The 24145-nt window shown below is 41.2% G+C and overlaps 1 protein-coding gene across 1 annotated transcript; it reads left to right on the forward strand.

Moving 5' to 3' along the window:
- Positions 1-12022: 12022 nt before the first annotated feature.
- Positions 12023-15548, forward strand: LOC122521924 (forkhead box protein C1-A). The gene is made up of 3 exons (XM_043642672.1): positions 12023-13235; positions 13452-14348; positions 14439-15548. The coding sequence occupies exons 1-3, from the start codon at positions 12631-12633 to the stop codon at positions 14563-14565; spliced, it is 1629 nt and encodes a 542-aa protein (XP_043498607.1). The 5' UTR covers positions 12023-12630; the 3' UTR covers positions 14566-15548.
- Positions 15549-24145: the final 8597 nt, after the last annotated feature.

The following is a 24145-nucleotide window of genomic DNA, read 5'->3' on the forward strand; positions in this document are numbered from 1 at the left end:
TATTGATTTTATGTCTTTTTTATATTAATCGATATTGCGTGGTATGCTAGTAATATTACTTTCTATCATATAATATTATTTTGTTATAGAGTATTTACGTAAGTTTATTCGTAGAAAAATTTTCAATAATTTTCTTTAACATAATTAGTTATTTCTCATATAGATTTCTCGTTTGATTTAATTTAAATCTCGATCGTACATCTGGGATTTGCAATATTTTGGAATTTTCAACTGTTTAATTATTCTTTTAACTCTCGAATATTTTTCTTCAATTTATTTCGATGATACTGTCAGTTCCTACCTTACCATCGCTAGAGCGCGCGATAGTAAGTTTCGGTCGGTAAGAGTAGTTTTCTTCTATATTCTTCCGATGGTAATATCGGTTCCTACCTTACCATCGCTAGAGCGCGCTGTATTTGTTACCCTACCCGTCGGTAAGAAAGATTTCGTTTTTACCACACGCACGCAGGAGACACGCATCGCGTATACTTTATTTTGTAAGATATCTTACAAAAGAATAAAAATATATAAGAGTATATTTATGGATACCATAATGTTTAAAAGGCGCAAAAATTATACATTCGTTAAGAAAATTATTTTTTAAGTATAAACAAATAATTATGATCGAACTGATTAAATTTGGATAAAATAATAATTATTAAAATAACAATAACAACAATAATAGCATTAACAATAATACAAACATTTAGTTTTAACAATTAAAATGTTGTTATTTTTGTGGTATAAATTGTTCTAGGAGTATTACATTAAAAAAGAAGAAAAAAGTAAAAGATAAAAAATGAAAAAAGAGGGGAAGAGTGTGGACTACGATAAGAGTAAAAGAGAGAAGAGAGGTCGGTGAGAGGTAGAAGGGAGATGTACAACGTACGTGGAGTAAGCTAACGGGAATATTTTTACTCGAGCCTGTTAACTACACTCTGTTATTTTATCTCATGTACGTAGCTTTCCCACTACTACAAGTGCGCTCCCGCTGGAATATAAGTTTTAAGGCGTGTTTTGATAGCGTCGGGGCGTGTCAGTTGGGGCTTCCTACCTAATGGATCGCTGCTTTGCTCATTCGTTCATACTTTTTCAAGTACACGACTCATGATACCATGAAACTTCCTTCCTTCAACATTACGTTCGTATTAAAAAGAATAAAAAGAGAAACACAGAATTCCACTTGGAAATTTTCTTTCTATTCGTTTGTTAACAATTGTTCCTTCAAATACACGCTGTTATTTGCATAGTGTAACATTTTCCGCGCGCCGCGGCCAACCTTTTATATACTGGCGCATACACTCAACCCTTTTATAACACGTTACTCAAAAGGAAAACACAGTTTTGATATAACAAGGCTTGTCCTGCTAAAATTGCGACAGTCCTCTTATAACACGGTCTTCGTACGAAGAACTGTGTTAACAAACTTTGGCGCAGCGCAAATATTTCTAACATACCGTCGTGGAAAGAAAATTTCCCGCAACAGGGTAAGAAGCAAATTGAAAATTGAAAATCGCGTTTAACACGCGAGTATCGAGTACACGTAATTGTTCAGTAATGGCGTTAGGTATTCATCGAAAGAACGTCGAAGCTCGTAACACCGTAGTCCGATGTATAACGTTTTAGTCTAGGTAGACGTATACACGCGCGCATACGTATATTTATATACATACGTGCAGGTACCCTCGTATGGTATGAGAATATGAGGCGACAAAATCAATTATTTTGTTAAACAACAAGCGATGTTGTGTTAGGTTTGGCAAAATAAGCAAAACAACGCAACACACGACGGTGGTTGGTGCGTATCGTTGCGTATACGCCATTTCATTCATATATTGCCCTCCTCCACCCGTTTACCACGTAGTCTCTTCGTCTCGACGTTTCCATTCATCTCTTTGGTACGTCGTCATTCCAATGGAGTCGTATACTTACTCGCACGATACCTTCAATTTTTATGAAGAAAATGCTCGACAATTTTCTCCACGTATATATTCAGAACTATTTGAACAGAATATATTTGACGGAACTAACGGACGTCCTTTAAAAACGAAGCGCTGATCCATTGTAATAATAGCCCTACTTTCACGGATCTGTCATTTATCGACTACAATGCAACGATAACACTCCCCCCACCCCCTCACTCCGGTTATGAAAAATCCGAAAAAGTAATAATTGCGATGAAAGACTGGAATGTTTTCTTTTGCTAGCGACGAAATGCACGGGATCCTCGAAGATCTCGCGCGTAGGGAGGAAAGTGGCACGTCGAGGATGAGAGAAAGTGACGTATCTGTCTTTCTTTCTTTCTTTCTAGCCCGCACACATACAGAGAGAGAGAGAAGAGAACCAAGAGGGAATTCGTGTTGGAATAACATTGGGTGACTGTGGTACTGTCAACCCCCATCTCTCCTACTATTTCTTTCTCTCTCTTCTACCTTTTCAGTGCGTTCACGTGTCTCTCCTCTTCGCTCCTCTTTTCGATCTGACCTATCCTAGCCAACGGCTTAGTTAGATTCTAGACCACTATGATAGAATAGACGACGGTGCGGTAGTGTTGGTAGGAGAGATGAAACAACACGCCATTCCCATCGGCACTTTTCGTCTCTCTCTCTCTCTCTCTCTCTCTCGCTCCCTCTTTTCCTTTCTTCCACGTTCGTTCATTCGCTGACTCGCTCTTTTCCGCTTATACTCTCTTTGCTTCCCTAAATGTAGCCAATAAAAACAACACTATAGTCGTGACGAGAGGGAAAGAGAAGCGGGTCGATGCCGAGGCGGTGAATTATAAAAATAACAGTGCGAGACGATCGAACAATTGGCCGATTCTCGCTCGGTGACGTTTCCACGGATCCCCCCGTCCGCTGCTGCCATTGTTGCTCTACTCCGACGAATGCTTAAGCTTTCTCTCTACGTTTTTTATCTTCGTTCCCCTTACCATCCACGAATTTTCTCTATTTGCATACCCCCCTCGCCAGTTATATATCGATAATAATACTATTCATTTTGATGGTTTTATTTTATCGAACCCTTTAAGCTCCTCCAACATTCAATTCGGTCGTCTCTCCTCCCTCTCGTGTAACGCACGCGGGCCCAGTAGCCGTACGCCTACGCCTCAGAGCCAAGTCAAAGAGAGATAAAATCTATAAATATGTGGGAGGCGCACGCGACCCATTCCAGTGTTTGTTCAACCAGGAATAACCTCCGTTTCTTCATCGTACGGCGAAGCCCAAGAAGAGGCTGGTTTTGTGGCTTGACGCAAGACTAATCCGGGACAGAAAAGTACATCTATTATATATTTATATATATAGAGCTCGAGTCCATTTTTTTCATTTGCCTCGACAATTTCAATGGAATAACAATCAGATATTTTTCCCTTTCGCGCGAATATTAATATAAATGAAAAATATCGAGGATAACTATATAACTATATACTATCGTTGCTTCATTTGGAATTTGGATAATTTGTCAGCGCGTCGTATCCGTCGTCCTCGTCGTTTTTCTCGGTTACATACATATGCGCGTCGCGATACATAGACCGCACCGAAACTCGCTAGTTATTTCGACGTTCATCAAGCACGCAAGTTAGTTAGCGGTAAACACGGCTCATCAATCTTCCGAGAACATCAGCGGCGCGGCGCGATGCGTTCTCTATCTCTCTCTCTCTCTCGCTCTCGTACGAGATGCCACCGATCTAAAATACTTCCAACACGTGTATCCATTAAGGCGATGTCGGTTTAAGCCTCATTCGGGAGGTCTCTTTACCTATCGATGATCGATTTGCAAAATAAAACGGGCAAAATCCGTAATTGGAAATTGACAACCTATCGTGATAGGTTTATGATATTAAGGAGTAATAGTTAGTTGGAACCGTAGACGTAGGCAGGAAAATAGGAGTGTTTGCGCGCGCGCGCGAATCCACGTAGGCATCGTAGCGATACCGGCCAACGAGCTCCGCCATTCTCCACACCTGGCAACAGCCAATGGTAGGATAAAGGAGCTGGAACGAGAGAGCTTTTGCTCCTCGAACGCCACACCCTTTATTGCGACCACATATCGACCGAGTCGCATCGGTCCTACGACTAACGATAAGTATATAAGTAAGCGTACAAGGGTCCCCCTTCGTCCTAATTTTATTTATTAAACAATGGCGGAAAAGGCAATATTTTTCCTAGTTCTTTCTAGTAGCATAGGTGTATTCAAACAGCCGAGATGGGCCTTTAATAAGCGAGTAATGGTCAAAGTAATGGACGAGCAGTCGCGTCTCGAGACGAAAGTTAACAAAGTTTACGGTACGGGAACACTCAGCCTACCCTAGGTTCTAGGCAGTTAGGAAAGTAATCGAATAATTTAACAAAGTCTCGTGGTATTTGGAAGCAGCCTAAATGTTATTTCACGCTACGACAAGGATCGCTTCTTCGAGCAACAGCCGCGATCCGCGCGTATCGTGTACCTGACCACCGCAGAGGGAGTTCGTCAAATATGTATGCGGATAAACACGGGACGGTTGACAGAAATAATATCCGCGGGTGAAGGTGCGCGCACCTGTCCGTTGTTACGTGGATCCTCCGAAAGATTCCGCCCGATCCCGTCGAGGAGACGGAAACCGACAAAAAAATCAAACATATATTTGATTAGAACCTACTACCACCGTCTTTTATATTTATTTTCTTCTTTTTTTTTCCCCGTAAGAAAATAAGCGCGCGTGGAACACAAGGAATATTTCTATATCACGTAGCTATTTATCAATTGTGTTCGAGATCGATGTTGCAACGATGGACAAAGTAGCGTGGGCTACGGAGGGTTAAAAAGATACCGAGGATAATTCCCCGTTCATTGTGGATCTTTCACGAAAGTTTTCGTCGCGTTATACGGGTGCGACGGGAATGAGCAGGTGAATCGTTTAGTCTGGATTTTCCCCGTAACGTTTGCTACGTGATCCAAAAAAAGTAACAGACGAAACATCTTTTGTCGAGCGATAATACTTTGGTGGACGATACCGGGAATCTGGATTTCGTTCTTTTCATCGCGAACCATATAAGATTCGGGCACATTCGTCCTGGAGATTTGGAGAAGACCACCGGAACAGTTCCAAGTACGCATAGGACCACCTCTCTCTCTCTCTCTATTCCTTTGATTTTTTGATTTGAAAGTATTTCCAAGTCGCGAGGAGACATTTTTCATTGGAATTTATAGATATCGCGCATTCCGTAAAGAGAAGTCGAACTCGTAAAACAAGCGAGTGTCAAAGATATTCGAACATGCATACGTGGACGTTTGACTCACGTGAATGCTCGCGAGCATACCGAAGTCGTAAAGTCTTTCCTCTCGACGAGGAGGGATGAAAAAGAATTCGGTACCTAATTCGAGATGTTTATCCAAGCACCGTAGCGGCTCTCTTAATTCATACGCCCTGTTGTTGCAGCTCAGCGAGAAGGAAATTTATTAAAATCGTTATAGCTTGTGGTTGCGCGTCGGTGTACATACCAACGAACGAAGGGTGTCCAAACTTTATCCGAATCTAATAAAATATAATCGCGCTCATTTCAAGAGACAAATGCATCATAGACGGCCTGCAACGAGAACCATCGGAGTACCGTGCGCGCTGCCCATTTTCATCGTTAACGTTCGCAGTTGGCATCTGCCAAAAGCCACCACCGATGGAATTGATTTAGATCTCTCTTTCTCTCTCTCTCTCGGTAGATTTGATCGGACGATTTGCGAGGGTCTTCCGAGAGGCGCCACCTATATCTCGTTACTCGGCACGTCTAAGAATAACGATCGGTTGGACGACGTTAATGGATGATTTGTTCGACTTTAAAGAGGAAACAGGGTGAGAGAAGAAGAACAAGAACAAGAACAAGAAGAAGAAGAAGAAGAAGAAGAACCACACGGCGCGCGATACTTTAGAGAATTTAGGTGGAAATATCCGAAGGAGAGTTGGTATATAGGAAAAGGGCAACAGGAGATGAAGAAGAAGAAGAGGAAGAAGAGGAACGTGCGTTTACTATGCCGACAATGTTTGTTCAGCCGCAACTTCTCTAAATCTTTTGTGCCCTATGCGAACGGAGGGTTGTACGATCGTCTCGTGCACAACTTTCCTACATACATACTTACTTGCCACGCTGATGAATAAACGCGTTTACTCGCAATCGGGTACCTATCGACGTTCCACTTATACAAAGTGTTGTTCGAAAAAGGAATCGATACTCTTTTGGAGAATCGACGGATTCCGAATGCGAAATCGAGTAACGAAGGTATTCCTATAGGGTGGGCTTTTATACGATTTCGTTTAGTTTATCGTATCGCGAGATGATATTTTTCAAAGAAAAAGAACGAAACGATAGTTGGAAGTTAATGAAACGCAAACGCGTGCGAGCGAGGGACGCATCGTCGTCGTGAATGACGATGACGATGAAAAGTCGTCGGCTCGTCACTTCATCTTTGGTAGGACGAGCATTTAGCTTCCGTTTCGTTTGGTCGGAACACAGATCGGCTGTCTAAAAGACACGAAGCAACGGCCAAGACAAACCTTAAATGCTTGCTAACCAAACAGTCGGAATTAGCCGCGTTACCCGCCCACGAGGAAACCGGCGCTTTCACCGTTTATACCTCTCTATGGCTATTATCTCGTTCGTTCCAGCAGCCGTATCCTTCGTGCCACGAAAGAAGCTTGCGTTAGGGTCGCGATGTTGCCAGGGTAATCGATTAGGCTTCTCAAACTTTTACGTATCTACTCAAAATCAAATCTAATATTACCGATAATTACCCAAAATATCAATATTTTCCGTGTCCTTTTCCTTATTTTATTTTCTCATTCAAAATAACAAATCGGATCTCCTCTTAAAAGAGGAAAAAAGAGCAAAGGAGAGAGTTGTATCCGAACGAATTCACCACCACCACCGCCACCACCACCGGCTGGATTTATTTCTTTAAGGCAGACAATGAGGAAGGAAATGCGGTTGATACGTTTTCAAGATAAATAAACCGCCCTACGCGGTAATGTACGACGAAAAGAGGACAACGTAGACGTTTCTATGACGCGTTTGTTTGCATCCTGAGAGCAAATCGGACACGTTATAACAAGTCGCTAATCTCCAATGAAAATATTTCTTACGGTCTCTTTGTATCGCGTTGTACGCGAAATTAAGTTGCTACCGCGAACGTCTTTATCATCGAACATTCCGTTTTCATCCTCATTTTTCGAGTTATACTTTTTCCGTATGCGGTCTTTTACGTGAAAATAATGAACCCGGGAACACTATTCTTTACGCAACCCACCGAGAAACAGACTGCATATCGTATGCTCCACTTAATCTTTATTCCACAAAAAAACAATAACACTACGCATAATATTTTCTCCACGTGCTCGATACGCGCGAGAGATCCTTTTGTTTTGGTCCGGTATAACGCTAACACGGTAGTAACACTTAGAAATCGAAAAAAAAGTATATCCCTGTACAGTTTGATATATAACCGTGACTACGTAAAACACTCGATACTACTTTTCACGCTCGAATAATAAAAGAAAATAAATCGAGGGAAGAAGGCAGTTTCCTGCGTAAGTTTGAATTTCCAGGCTGGGTCATGGACGGTTCGGCCGTCGAGGGTTTAGCAATACGCAACCCTATCTGTCGAAGCCAACCGCGGAATATCACTGCACATCCAGATAATCCTCCGGGCCCATTGATATGCTGATGGTGAGACTTGTCGCGTGAAATTGCCAACGGGTATGCATTGTTCGCTTGAATTCCGCTTTGGTCCTTTTCATAGCGAGAGAGAGAGAGAGAGAGAAATACGGGGAATGATGCCACCCCCGTAAACCTCCTAGCCGCGGTTCAATCCTATCGGCAACGAGCAGGTTTCTCGTTTTAGCCTCAAACGAGAAAACTTTCTCTCTCTTTCGAAGCTTTAACGAAAGAATAACGAGCACGATTTTTGTTGGAACTAAGGGAGAACGGTTATAACGTGATATCCGATATCGATCCCACATCGTCGAAACGAAGAAAACTCAAAGAAAAATGTCGGAGTGGCGTTCTAATGCTAACCAGATTATGCCTATTTTTCTCCGACGGCGAGAACGTGAGAAACAGCAGGCGCTGCATCGATCTGTTTGTTATCTTTATACGCGATCGTATCGCAGCGTGCAGGTCATATTCTTGTAAGTAAACGCGTGCAAGGAGCAGCAGTCGGGTAAACCGATGGATGACTGCAAGAGAGATACGACCCAGAATTAGTGTGTACAGTAGGTAGATAGGTAAATACCTACCTAGGTACCATACGCGTGTGTACGTACGTGTAAACATTCGCAAGCTTTATATCAAAGTCTCGAATCGTGCCAAAGATTATTCGTATTTTTTCCCAACCTTGGATCAATTATGAAATTTCTTATTGGCTACTAATGAGAAAATAATACAGTTCCGCGCGTCATTGGAATGAGAAACGCTTGTCACGCGCACAAACACACGCACACACGTAGATTCCTTTAATTTGATTCGTGGAGCGGAAACGACATCTTGACGCGGCATCACCAAAACGTTACACCTCTTTTTTGCGCTGAATATTACTCCGACGTAGGTTGCGTTCCACGCCCTACGTCTTCTTCTCGAGTATTGGTTTACACGAGTAGTTTGGAGGTCTCGAGAATTAAATTTCATCGCTATGTAAACATCATTTTAGGACTCGTGAGGAGGAATAGACGAGAAACATACGGAGATACGAAGCCGCCGGACGCGAGTCTTCCTCCTTCTTCGGTTAATCCGATCGGAGGATTTACCAGATTTGGTTACTTCGCGTGTCACTTATCCATAGGGCAACTATTTATTTAGTTACGGTAGCTCAAACATTCATCGTTTTATTACTTTTTGTCGATTACGGATTACGGGTTACCGTTCGATCTTTCCTAGTAGTTACCAAACGCATATATTCCCGAATATCTGCTAATTAATTCGAGTGATTAAGATTCCTCTGTGCTCTATTTGCATACGATTTGCGTCAGGGTTTCCGCTTTGGTTAAGGTCTCGTCGTTTGTAGAACACGTGACGTAAGCGCGTTGCCGGTGCGCGTCTTCGGAAAAAGAATATCGTTGGGAGTAAGAAGCGGTCTCATCGAAAACCATCCCGGTTTATTGTTTTTGGACGAAAAAAGAGCCTTCTTCGTATCCGCAGATGACTCCGATCGCTAAGATAAAATGGCTATACGTAAGATAGGTCAAGGAGGAGAAAAAGTTTATTTTGCCTTCTTTCGAAATACCGTAAACACTCTCCGAGGGGAAAATCCTTTTGGGAGATAGGTAGATTAGGTATACAATGCGAGAACGTAGATAATTTCAACAACGTAGTCAGATTTTCACGATTATACGATATTTCCTCGCGGTATCTAGCTACTTTAAAACTGAATGCTTGCTCGCGGCTACGGAAAATATGCAAATCGCCTTGTGTACGTCCTCGTCGAATCGACGCTAATCCCGATTATGGGCGAACCTTACTTACGTCAGGGTAAAGCTTATTAAACTTAACGTCGCTTAAGTCAATCCGGTTACATTCGGAAATTTTGGAAAAATCATCTTTTCGGCGATCGAACCTTTGTACTAAGGGGGCCTGCAGTGCTATTAGTCGATTTCATCATTTTGCTGTCAATCAGATCGTTCGGAAAAAAGAACAGAAGAAGAACAAGAAAAAACGTTAAAAAATGTGATTTTTTTGTTGTCGTACGAACAATGCCTCCGAGAAGTTTTTCAATCTTTGGGGTTGAATACAAACACAAAATAATTAAAGTTTCGTTGGAATGTCTTCGTTGTTATTTTCTTGTTGGTCGACAATTTCGATCAGTCGTAGGCCATCTAAGAAGAAAAATTCAATAGGCATCATTGTTCAAATTGTTTTTTTGATCCTTTCCCTGTGTCACAAAAGATTCTTTTTCTATTTATTCGTTTCCTAATCCCTAAAAAAGAACTTTCCTCACGTAGGCGTTTCAAATTTTGAATAAATTATTTAATAAATGGAACCTGGAACGGCACATCGGTAGTTTCAAGCACTCGTATGTCAAAGTATCAAAGAAATACATAATAATAATAATAATAATAATTTTTCATCTCAAATATCTCTAGTCAATCTATTTTTTGTCGAAGTAATTAAACGATGCGATATGTTCGATAATATTCCTTTGGTTGGGGGTCAATTGAATTTGGATTCTTTGGAAAATCCAATAGGAGTAACATATAAGAATACATAGGTCGTTGGAAAGGAGAGGGTAGAAATGGAAAAGTGGAACGATGGGACGATCGAACTCGTTCCGGGAACCCGGATAGTGGTTCGTAGGATTCGCGAAAGAACAGGAGGCTCTCGAAGACGGAGACGAGGTGTCCCATCGAGTGTTTTCGCAAGGCAGGAGTCGAACCCTTAGAAAAACAGACGGCAAATTGAATCTCTCGTCTCGTTCGGTACCTCTTCTTCCAATAACTCCGCTACTCTCCTACTCTGCTTTCCCGAGGGAGCTTTCTCGAGTTCCTTCGTCTACGGATTACCTTACCTATCTATACTACTCGCGGCGAGAAAACGCTTTTCTTCCGGTTCGCCTTCCATCACCCTTCCATTTTTTTTACATTCTCCCCGATGAAAAGACGAATGCCCGATATTTATCGGCTCGGTATTTTTCCACCTAAGTATTTCAAACGAATGCTTCGGTATCCTTTCGATCGAAATAGGTGCTGGACAAAAACGTGCTGGAAATAATCTTAAATCCACAACTACTTATTACTTATTATACTTAACTTTGAGCATTCTCACGAAAAGTAACGAAAAGACGGCGTCGATGAGCCGCGGTCGAACGATAAGAAACGATAACGCCTCGGCCGAGTGGAAGACCGGAGCTGTCACGTAAATCAAGCGATTTAACGCGTTTCCGAACGGTTCGCCAAACAAAAGTCGATTTACCGTTTCTCCTCGAGATATTTATTGAAAAACAAGGTAAAAAATAGTCCAAAGAAGAAGAAATAATTTGGCCAGGTAAATACCTATTTTCCCTTGGAAGAAGGAGACATCGCATTAAACTCTTTGACGATTCTATTTCTCCGTAGGTAGGTATAGACTCACAAATAGATTTCCACGCTATGACCATTTCTTAAATGTCGACGGTCAAGGGGTTGTCTCACTGTACACTTTTGGATGAAAATATCGAAGCAACTGCGAATGGTACAATCGTATATCTATTAGCAAAGATAAAACGCGTCGCACACGGGACACTCCGAGAGAACAGGGACGAGGACGATCGAAAGAAAAATAAATGAGCTTATAGCGAAAGACAAAAAGGTCAGAGAGAATGAGAAAAGAAGGAAGCTAGATGATAGATAGATAGATAGATGATAGGTACTAAATACGCGGACGCAATCCGTCGCTCGTAGATTCGTCACGAGACTTAAAAAGTGTCAGAGGCAGGCGTGAGGGCCTATGGTGGCAGCGACCAATTGTAAAAATTCACGTCTACGAGTGGTACCCTCGCGTTCTCTTTTTCTTTCTTCATTTCTTTCCGTATACGGTGATAGAGGTAGGATACAAAGACGACGAGAGCAGGACGAAGGTATTCCCCGGCGTTCTCCGTCTTTTTCTCTTTAGCGGTCTCTTTCGACGTTAACCCAAAAGACAGTAATGTGCGTGCGTGCGACGAAATGGGCATGGCCAAGGTAACTCGGTGATATCGGGTGGCGGCAGGGTGACGGTAAGGTGACGACAGGGTGGTGGTAGGGTGCCCATTCTAAAGTCCTCCGATTGGCCGAGGTTCTCGAGGAAAGTTCAGCCCCTAGGAGAGCGAACGAATGGAAACTCCGGTTCCCCTACTATGCGAGCTCGGCTCGACGCATTAGCTCGGTGTTTAACTCGGGCGCGCTCGTAGAAGGATTTTTCTACGAGACGGAGAGGGGTCCGGATCGCGCTTCTCGCGCGCACACGTCCTCGCGTTCATCCTAGAACGCTCTCGGTCTCTTCGACTCGCGAACGAGGCCCCAGTGTGTTTTTACTCGGGGTTGGGTAAACTCCGACCTGTTGTGTATCATAATATAATCGTTGCAATCGTTGCAATCGTTGCACCGCGCTCTGCTCTAAGGACGACACTCGGGACGACGACACCCAGGACCACCGCACCGCATCTCGCGTCGTCCACGCATTACTTTGTTACTCTTCCTCCTCCTCCTTCTCCTACTCCTTCTCTTTCTCTTCCTCCTTCTCTTCCTCTTTCTCTTCCTCTTCCACTTTCTCCTCCTCTTCCTTTCTTTCTTTCTCGCATTCCGTCCCATTGTTCGTGTCGTCCAGGTAAATCTATGCCTTTATCCTAAACTATACAAAGACTTTAGTTTATATTTCTTATGATTTTTGAAAATAAAGGATTAGTAGAAGTCCGAGACTTGGCATTTCTAAAAAAGTTTATTTTATCCTTCGAGGAAGAATTTCTTTTTCCATTCAGTGTCATAGGCAAGGAGAAAGTGGAATAGAGAAAGGAAAGAATGTTGGACATGGTATAATCGCAGAGGGCGCATTTTTCGACTAGTGCATTTTTCAAATAGGTGCATGTGCGCGTAAGTGTTACCCTCGAAAAAAAGGTGTCTCGTGGTTTACGAGACGGAAAGAAGAAAATTGACCGAACAAAATGCACACGTTGTTCGGGGAACAAAACGCTTATTATCGTCACGCGACCGCTGTGCCCGTTGGTATGAATGCATCTTATCCAGGCGTGGGCGTGGGTGTGGGCGCTACTCCAGGTTATTACGAGCAATATCGATACGGTGGATATGCGACGGCCGCTGGTTATCCCATGTCCGGGATAACGCAGCAACACATTCACCATCCGGGTAAGGACATGGTGAAACCCCCTTATTCGTACATCGCCCTGATCGCAATGGCAATTCAAAATGCTCCGGACAAGAAGATCACTCTGAATGGTATTTATCAATTCATAATGGAACGTTTTCCGTACTATCGCGAGAACAAACAGGGCTGGCAAAACTCGATCAGGCACAATCTCAGCTTGAACGAGTGTTTCGTCAAAGTGCCGCGCGACGATAAGAAACCAGGCAAGGGGAGTTACTGGTCGCTCGATCCGGACAGTTACAACATGTTCGACAACGGTTCTTACTTGCGACGCCGGAGAAGATTTAAAAAAAAAGATGCTCTGAAAGAGAAGGAGGAAGCGTTGAAGAGGCAGGGTCTCCTGACGGAAAAACGAGGACTGCAATCGCAACAGGAGGACGTAAAGTCGAACAACGGCAGCGGTGGTGGTGGTGGTGGTGGTGGTGGTGGTGTTGGTGGTGGTATCGTTAACCTCGCGCCGTCGATAGAAACTACGACGACGACGGCGGCGGGTAAAAAAGTTGGCAGCGGGGGTGGCAACGGCGGGAGTGCGCTGGCAGGAGGAGGGGGAGGAGGTGGCAGTGGGGGTGGGGGCGGTGGTAGTGGCGGTGGCGGTGCTAGTGCTTCTGGCGTGGCTAGTGTCATCGGTGGTGTTGCGGGTGTCATGGAGGGTGGTACCGTCACGACGACGGCGAGTACGACTACGATCGGGCTGTGCAAACCAAAGAGAGAACCGGTGAACGATCATTGCATGGCCGTGCATAGCAAGTACGGTCTGCTCCATAGCCCGATACACCAAGACACCAAGACCACGGTCACAGGCGTGGTCGTGGCAAGCGTCCCATCGTCTCACGCCGCGGGGAGCGAGGGCCAGAGCGTCATTCAAACGGCGCTCGGAAGTCAGGTACACCAGGGTCATCACCAAGTACATCAAGAAACAGGGATTCCGGACGTCTCGATGGTCGGGCTAGATCCCGGCGCGTTCAGCGTCGACGCTCTGATGACGTCCAACCGAGTCGACCAAAGCACCGGCGGCGGCGGCGGCGGGGGTGCCGGCGGGGGTGCCGGCGGCCAACATCCGCACGTTCACGCTCACGCCGCCCATGGGCACGGGGGCCACGCTCACGCTCACGCTCACGCTCTGCAGCACTCGCACTCGCACCCGCACTCGCACTCGCACTCGCACGCCCACTCGTCCGCGTGCACCACGACGACCAGCACGACCGCCGCGGTTGCCGCCATGATGGCGAGCACCGGATACGCCCCGCACGGGAGCGCCGTCGCCAGAGGAAATTCCTCGCCACCCGGGACCGGCATGTACGTGCCTTATTGCGCGCCCACGCCCGGCTACATCATGGATCACGCCGATTACAACTCGAGAAACCACGGGAACGCCGCTGCTGCGGCTGCCGCCGCGGCGGCCGCGGCCGCCCACACGCAGTGGTATCAGGAAGCCTCTAGTCCCGATGCTCCCCCCATTTACCAGGACACTCAGTCGCCGAGCTGTCAACTTTACAGGTACGGCCACCCCTTTCCTTCGCGCGGCCGCCCTTCCTTCTCCGACGCTCCCGGGCAATCGGCAAAATATTCGTCTTCGTATCTTTTCAGATCCAGCCCATCGACTCCCCTTTCCACGGGTGCAGCCCCCTCCCCGCCACTTTACCATAGATACTTCCAAGACTGCAACGTCGTTAATGGCAGCGGCAATATACCGATAACGCTGCCGAAATACTGAGAATACCGAAATTCAAGGCCCCACCAGCGAGGCCTTGAAGAACATCAGAACGAGTACGATCCTGGCCTGGTTTACGTCAAGCAAGAATGGATACCGATGACGGAGGAACTCGCCAAAGATTGGAACTGAAGGGAAGATTTATAATAATCGTCGAGAAAAAGAGGACGGTAAAATGATATTTATTCCGTCTCGTTATGATATATTACATTCGTATCTTTCCGCGTAGTTCTTTGTAAAAAGCAACCTCTCTCTCTCCTCTCGAAAGATACGCATTTTATCGACGAACAGGTGGTCCGAGAAGAAAATTCTCCTACCAACTGATTTATGGTTCCTTCTTTATTTTCGATCGTTCGAGGATCATTTTCTCATAAATGCATTCGTATGAATACCTTTGTTCCACGATTCCTATAGAAATCATTTTCTTTCCATTCGTTCGAAAGTATCGACGGGATATGGTATTCTTATTCAAAAGCTTATAAAAGAGAAAGAGAGAGAAAGTCCGTGCGCGCGAAAGATTGAGTAGAATAAAAGCGGTGCTCGTAAATTTGGAACTCACCTGAGCAAACATTCGTCATTAGGTAGGTTGGCACGCTGTCGCTGACCTAGGACAATTGTTTCATCGAAAAGGCGTCTTGTTTTTTTCCACGAGCAAGTTCAATGCAAAGGTTTTTCAACAACTGTGCAAACGTTCGTCGCAAAAATTCCCGACCGACGGAGGAAAAATATTGGCGGGGCTCTGTTTGCCGTACGTCTGCTTACTTCCGACAAAAGTTTAAAAAACTTTGTCTCGTTGCATCGAATCTTTCTAATCCGCGGAAATATTCCATTCGATTGATCGTCGGCTAACTTTCAATCGAAACTTCAATATCGAAGTATCGATATCGATTTACCGATAAGATACTATAATGAAATATCGATATTTTATAAATCTTATTTCATAATAATAAGGTTTATTAAAATTCGAATTTTGCAATGGTACTCGATACCATTCCAGTCTTTCTCAGTATTATATATTCTTATAAATATTCTTGATATTTTATACGAATATTATAATTATCGATATCGATTACTTTTATTTTCCGAAAATTATTCTTCCGCGATTTGACTTTTCTAATATTTGCGATGAAATTGAATCGTCGCTTTGCATAGATTCGACGCTTATACGCAACTTTTCCAACGTTTTAATCGGCAGAGTCTTTTGCATCGAGACAATAGTCCGTTTTATCGACGTAATTATCATGATCTCGTATTTATTTCTATTGAATGTATTATATACTTGCATATATGCATGTACATATATAAACGTAGAAATATCGTTCAAATGATAAACGACGTGTTTTCATTGAGAAGCATCGATTGATCATTTCGAATCGTCTTTAGCGTTTGTCGAAACGTTCTAAAAAATATCAACGATCGTTTAAGACACTAAATACGTTCGATCGTTTTTCGTACGTCTAGTTGGCAATTTTTCCTCGCTTTAAAATTTATTTGAATGTACGCATAGAGGTACATAAAGATACTCGACCTTTTTTCTTTGGTGCCAGTTGAAAATCGACGATTAAAAAGAAAGAATAAAAAGGCCATAGAGTAGGAAAACAATCGGAGTATTTGAACGTGGGGTGTGGGGTACGGCAATCATTTTTAACTTTGATCGAAAAATGAGAAAATATGATGATCGCGGGTCGTACTCGAGGGCTTCGGTACGAGCTGACATAGAGGAACGAGTGGAAGGGTTTCATTGGTGCACGAATAATTGTGATTTTTATTATTTTCTTTTTATTTTTTTATCTCTTTATGATTATGATATTGCAAATAGTTAAATTACCATTAATGATTTACCTTTGATAAGACATAAACATAAATTGATAAATTTCATTTCATTTTACAAATCGTAATTATTTAAGCGCCAATCTCTAATAGCTGTAAGTAGCTGTACTACAATTAAAATACTCCTATAAATATATCATTGAGGAAAGGATAGGAAGGGGGAGAGAGAGAGAGAGAGAGAAAGTAAAAGAATAAAAGTATAAATTAATGTATAAATATACTATAAAATCGATAATTAAGCTGGGATATTTTTTTTTGTTATTTAAAAGAAACGTTGAGTTAGATTTCTCGTATATAAATATATATATATATAAAATTAGGAGAATAAGAAAAATGTAAAAAGTTGCAAAATTGTCAAAAATAACGTCTATAAATATAATAATAATAATAATAATAATAATAATAATAATAATAATAATAATAATAATAATAATAATAATAAGGCATTATTCGAAAATTGAACGTGCATTTATAGGTAACTCTGTTTTCTGCGCACGAGAGCTCTCGAGAGCTCTGTGTGAGATAATATATTTATTCAAATAAAGATGAATTATGTGAATACGATTTAAACGAAAATAATGCTACTAGGTTCGCGATAATATTGTCGATAAATAAACATCTATGTATGTGTATATTATAAAGAGAGATATTAAGAAATGGATATAGTTATTGTATAGACGATATGACATATATAGCAAGTCAGAGGAGTATTCGTACGGTCTCCCTGTAAATTCCAAATAATTCGTATTTGCATATATCTATTGCATTTTGCGCGATGCAAAACTTCGATAGAAAAGTTGAATAATTCTAAATAATGTTTCTCTGTATAATAATTTAGAAATATTGGATTATAAGGAAATATCGATTGTTTTAAATTGATAGCGAGGATCGAACGAATACTTCCGAGACACTCTGTATTATAGATAGATACAGTTATATAAGATAGGCGTATTTACTATTATCATTGTGACTCCTATTGTCGTTAATATTGTCATTATTATCACTGCAGCGTTATTACAATAAGATATAGATTAAGATTATTACCAATAAGTATGATTATTGCTATGATTAAAGTAGGGTGCTTCGTGCAAATGCGATATTTCACAAAATAAATGCGCAAATCACGTATAACGCATATGAACGCATTCAAATATAAATAGATACACACACGCAGATAATATTGTATAATATACTAATGTTTTCTTTGGTCTTTTTAAACGCGACGAATCTTCAAAATGAACCACCACCCCTTCCTTTCGTAAACCGCTATAAAATGCATTTTTTCTCCTATCCGTTAATTCGAATGTAAAATGTATTTGTTAAGGGACTCGCGAAAGTGTATTTTGAAAAGCAATATTTTGATACAATTCGCATACACGCGTCGCGTCCCGATATTTTCTTGCAAAAATACTTGGCCGAGCAAGGTGTTGCCGTTGAATCTACGTAAACGGCTGAGAAAACAATATAATTCTCGATCGTTTAATGGCGTCCCTACAGCATACCATGTTTATTTTTTACGTTACACTGCAAATCGATCGAAAATTATTTTTTTTCTTCGTTTTTCTTCGGTAAAAAATAGAAATAATATAACATTCGTATGTCTAAATGGAGTGTTTGTCGACCTACGATAAGGTCGAACGATAAAATAGTACTCTTCTTTATTCTTTCATTCAATAGTAAAAATTGAAATGCAACTTTTGAAGAAGCGATACCTACGTGTGATATTATTTGTTTCTTTTATTCGATTATTTCGTTAGAAAAACATATTATAATGGTAGAAGTAAAAGATTTCATTTTACGGAATACGATTAATTCCTCTTTCATTTTCCGTGTCTACCTAACCATTTATTAACGCCTTTCGTGCTGACCCATTTGGTAGGTCGACCAGGAGTCGCCGAGAAACGTTGTTGCTGCGAAATGTTACTCCATCTCGACGGCAAGTATTTTCGCGAAAGGTAAGTATATGCACGAGAGAGAGAGAGTATATAGACGTATCCTAGCTGGTGCTAGGATAGCTTCGTCGGTCTCTGCGAAAGTATATTTATTGATTCACTCGCCGTGATATAAGCGTAATCGTAAATACGTTCGCGCGTTATGACATCGAGAGTGTTCGCGCGGTGCATCTCTCTTTCGAGTTTCGAAGAAACGTCCTTACGAGTCTTACGCGAGATTTATCCTACATTTAGTTTAACACAGAACTCGCTATTATAGTTATCTATCTAAGTTTATTGCTACGAGAAAACTAGAATAAACGATAAGAGTTTATTTTATATGCGGATTGCATTCGCATACTTTTAATAATAGCGTAATTACGTTATTTTTGTTTATTTCTTCTATCTTCGATTATTCTTACGTATGCAGGCCTTAGTTGTATAGCGAGTTATAAATGAAAAAGTTATAAATTCGTAAGAATATGTCTAGATGAATAAAGTATTTCGTTCGTTCGTTCGTTCGTTCGTTCGTTCGTTCGTTCGTTCATGCTTCGAAGGATTTCGCAGGGCTTCGACTATTGCTGTGCTTTTTGCTCGAGGCGAGATTTAAACGCATCTGCCGAAACACGTGTTTGGTATAATAGGAGGATTTAAAGAGTTCCAGGCTTCTTCCTAGGTTACAAAGATACAAACTTCTCTATGAATAGGTAGATGAAAAAACCCTTTTTCTAAAGTCTAGCGGTCAACCCGTTTCAACCCTTTACAATGTTCTATTATTTATTGTTTCGATTCTTACGCCTTTTCTTAACACATATTCCTATATATTATTAGAGAAAAAGGTATTTTTAAATTAGGTTTATTTATATTTGTTTGAATTTAAATTTGTCGATTGTTCGGTTGGTAAAGTTCGAATGTTGTAGTTTTTTTCATACGTAATTTTAAAACGTTAACGTTCTACCGAAAGTTAACAAATATTTTACAGTTTTGACCTGTAAGCACTCTCTCAAGTACGCAAATATAAATAACTCGCGATTTCTAATTATAACGCAGGCGCGTATTTATTATAGATATTCTTTTAAAGTATTTATAATACATGGTAGAGTCCTTCGGTTATTCGACAGAGGTTGAGAAAAGAAAAAAAGGATGCTTAAAATAAGATATCGGAATTCCTTCTAAACGATCTATGGTAGATTTAAATATTTAGGTTATATCCTACTATGCTAGATGAAATATAAATTGAATAGGCAACGCGTGAAACTGTAAACTTTTATAAATAAAATTTATTTTGAAACAAGTTTTTACGCGTTTTAAAGGAAAAATCTGAAAGAAAATTTGTGCGTCGGAGATATTATTTACTATATATATATATTTAGTTTCCCTCGCGGCTGTGCATTGTCGGTTGTTATGTCGTTCTCCCTCCGAAACCCCATAATCGTCCGTGGTCGTATTAGCGGTACTGTACAATCATTAATTCCAACCGAGAGAGTAGAAGAAAAAAAAGGGGCTTACTTAAACAAATATTTCTTTCCGCGAGATTAACGTACGCGTGTCTACGATGACGACATAGAGAAGAAGAAAAAAAAGAAGGAAAAGGAAGCGAGCCTTTCTCGTTTCTCTCCCTCGAAAAATGATCAAAAGAACTGAGAAAATAAATGAGAAATAATCAAGTTCCAACTGAAATTATTTCGGTTCCGGCATTTCTGTTGATCAATGATTGCACTGCTATTATTGGAATAACCAAATATAAGGATTTACCTAATTAGTTATTATAAGATAGAGTCAATTATTGTACCTATGGGGTGACCGAAATGAAAAATAAATGGATATTCAAATTTGCGAAGGAAAGTAACGAGAATTATTAAAGGTAGGAAAGAAGGAAAGCTCGTAACGCAATGGCGGACTTGGAAACTTACAATTAGGTTGGAGACAAAATGGTGGGAAAAGCTTGACGGGGAAACGGAAGTGAACGAGCAAAAGGAAAGAAAAGAATTGGAGGGGGTAGGGTAGACTAGAGGGGTGGAGTGTAGCCCGAGAGGGAAGGGAGCGAAAGAGCTGCTTCATCGTCGTCGTCTATTCGTTCAGGGGAGGAAGAGTGACAGGTGCACTGTTTCCCAGGCACCCGCGGCAAAACTGGGATCACGTTGGTGCTCAAAGAGAAAGAGAGAGAGAGAGAGAGAGAGAGAAATATAACTCTGCCACGCGTCTATGCTATGGTCTAACCAGAGAAACACCAAAATATTATAATAAAACAAGATGGATATATTATTCATTTATTTTCGACGGTATTTCGATTAATAACCATTCCTAACTCGATTTGGACATCGACGATCGTGCTAACGCCAAAAGTGGTATCCCCCACCGAAACGGGAATAGGATAAACAAGGTATAACGTGCTGCTTCAAATTGATAAACGTTCGATCGAATTTATTGCGTAGGATTAATTATTAGGAAAACTCGCATTTCAAATATAGTAATAATAATTCGCATTCGAGGATCCAATCGTTCTACGTATCCTTTTTTATATATACAAAAGTAAATTCATCGTATTCTACAGCAGTATTTAAATGCGTACTCTTCCCTGTTCTTTAATAATTATATAGATATATATATAATCAAAGTATTTTAGATAATATATACAATTCAAATTAGGAGAATCTATTAATATAATTATACGCAGGGTGTATCCGAACTAGACCGTAATTTTGTTTCATTCTGCAGAATAAAAATAAAATCGCGAATAGAATATTCGCATAGTTTAACGAGCTCGACCATTAAATATGTAGTTCCCAAAATGTAGTTAGTCGTTTGGATCTAGACGCTAGGTACGAACTTTCTTGATTATCTAATAAAAACAAACGATAAAAAGTATGAGCCGTACGCGTATACGTTGGTCGATTTTAAAGAGACAATAACATCGAGATCGCGTATCGTTCGAGAGAATTTCGCGTAGAACAAAAAACAGTGGACAATAGTTAGTAAAAAAATGGCTCGGTCGCGTTCGTCCGACTCGTGTAAAAGCTTTCGTTCGGTGCGATCGATAGCAGCAGCTTTTACTGGACGCGAAGCGTCCTTCTCTCCTTCTCCCATTCTCCAACACTGCGAAAATCGCTTCGAAGCGGTTTACCGGTGTAAATATTTTTCGAGCGAGGTATGCGTATGTGCGAAAAGCAAAACATTTGGCAAACTGTACAAATGACGGTTACCGTACAGAGTTTTTACTTCGGCGAAGCATTTTGCTAAGCAAATCGATGGAAAAAACGACGAGAAACTCGTCGATTATGCGATCTCGACGATATTTCCAAAATGATACGGGCCGATTTTTAAATATCTCTCGAGTAAAATCATTTTTGTAAATAAAAAAAATAATATTAAGAGACAAAAATTCTCCAATACGAGGTTTTTCTTAATCGTCGCAATGGTATTATTGCGGCATCGGGAGATGAATCTCAGGGCCATATCTATCCGTCGTTTAGTTTATTATTATCGACGACTAGTCGAATCATCTTTAGCAACATTACCGAAATAAAAATGAACGTCGTATAAATCATTCAATTTGGTCGCAAAGTATTATAAATATAAGCTTGGTACGAACCAGCGCTTTGATCAGAGCCAGGATAAACAGTGCACCGTTGACCAAACACGGTATTATATATGTTTAATTGTTCGCGCATGAATTTCATTTTCCCCAGTTACGCGTTTTACCTAGGTCGACGATAGTTTCTCTCCGATAATTACAAATTTAATTACTTTTGTAAGCTCTTCTTAAGCCTTCTTTGCGTAGCCTAACTTTAGATTGAAACATTTGGAATGTAAAAAATAATGTTTAGTTGTATATAAAAAAATGAAAGTCGTCGTCGTCGTCTTGTAGCAGGTTATATCGCGCGTTATGTTTACACGACTCCGCGAGACCCACTTTTCCGGAGGCCCCCAAAAATGTGTCTTCATTCTCAAGACGGGCCACCCGCAATGCGCGGGAACGCTACTGGCTTCGACTACCGGCCTGTTAGTTTACAAAATTACGGATGATAATGTAAGCATTTTTTTCACGTACTCGCCGCGTGTGGCTGAGAGTCGACGAAACGCCTTCGGGGCTAATTTTAGGGTGTTCAACCCCGATACGGTACGTCGCCCCACGATCATTCAACATTTTCACGAGTTTTAATATGAAATTAGAGCGAAACCTATCCATACGGAAGACGTCGAGAATGCATCCGTCGGAAAATGCACTCGCTACTTTATCAAATTTCTTTATTCCGCTCGACGAGCGACGAAAAACATCTTTTCACCCGGTTTCCAAAAGATCATCGCATCGATTCGGAAAACGTGTAAACTTATATAGACATAGGCGTGCTTCTATACTTACATACATATATAGGGTGTTCTACGTCCTACTCGATACATACAAATTTATTTGACCTCAAAGTATGCGATTTCATTTTTAATCGAAATATCAAAAATGGTTTTTCAAAGTATCGCGAGCTAAAACACGAGCTAAAACACGAATTACTCGGCTCGAAGAAAGAACGATTAAGCAAATAGAAATGTATCCGCAAGGTTTGCGAACACCCCATATATATATTTAGAGAAGGATTTTACGGTAAATCGAGTGAGCAGCCTCTAGCGTTGCTCCCCTTACGCAAACTCATTGTCCTCGAATGCCTCCTGTGGTGTCACGGTAGAACGGCAATGCAGGTCGTTCTATCTTCAAAATGGTATTACCGGTGAAGTAATAATGGCTCAATCGGCCCGTCCTTGATGTGGCTTAGCTCCTTCCCTTTTCTTCGACCTGCGCACACACGCACGCATAAATATACGATTGGGATGCTCAGTTGATGAAACCCGTAGTATAAGTAATCAAAGAAAAGATTCTCTCAATAGACTGGCAAATGTTCGTCTATCCATTAAGACGATACACGAAAAAAGGGATTATACTATACGTATTTGCGTTGTAAATGTGCAGTTACACGGAAATAAATAAATTCCAAAGGTAAGAAATTCGCTGAAAGGCATGTCCTCTATAATTCTATAATAGTACTATGTTCGTTTTCAATTATGTTTGGCTCTTTAGCTCACGCGTCAGATCGATCCACGCGATGTTCTTCGTTCGCGATCGAAGACAGTTCGGTTACACGATTGCGCAGGTGCAATTCCCTTATTATTCTACGGGGCATATACGTATTATATACTTATCACATGCATACTATGCCCTGTTTAACTAGTCATAACACATTCCGACCATTATATCGTACCTTATATCGATCGTTCGGTTATGCTTTACGATAAGAAATGAGAAATGAACAATTTCTACCCGCACGAATTTTCTTATACCAGTTTAATAGTTTAATATACCATAGACATAAATTATAATAATACGTTTGAAAGGATTAGAATGGAATGAAAGTTGTTAAGTCTACTATTTAATTAAAAAAAATCAAATACGGGATATTTCGCGTTCGTCTCTTCTTTCAGTTTCGTTATCGTCGATAGAAGGATACATTATACTCGGTCGAAAGTTTTGTCAGTGATTTAATATTTTTCTTGTTATGAGTATAAGCGACTCGGTTTGTTCTGAAAACAGCGGCCAACGTAAATCCGTAGAAAAGCACCTGCACGTCGGGATCCTTTCACGCGCATCGCAAAAAGGATGCGTACTGGTATTTTGCGCGGTTATTCCTTCCCACCCCCTCTCATTTTCCATACTATTATTCAATTTTATTAATGTATCAGAGCGATCGTAGTCGCGTTCTTCCAACGGTGTTCTCGGTTTACGATAAAATTTCAATCGTCGTATTATTCGGACCAATTCCCGAGACAACGATCCA

Source organism: Polistes fuscatus, unplaced genomic scaffold (assembly GCF_010416935.1).
Source record: "Polistes fuscatus isolate 324 unplaced genomic scaffold, CU_Pfus_HIC Scaffold5, whole genome shotgun sequence".
NCBI classification, from domain to species: domain Eukaryota; kingdom Metazoa; phylum Arthropoda; class Insecta; order Hymenoptera; family Vespidae; genus Polistes; species Polistes fuscatus.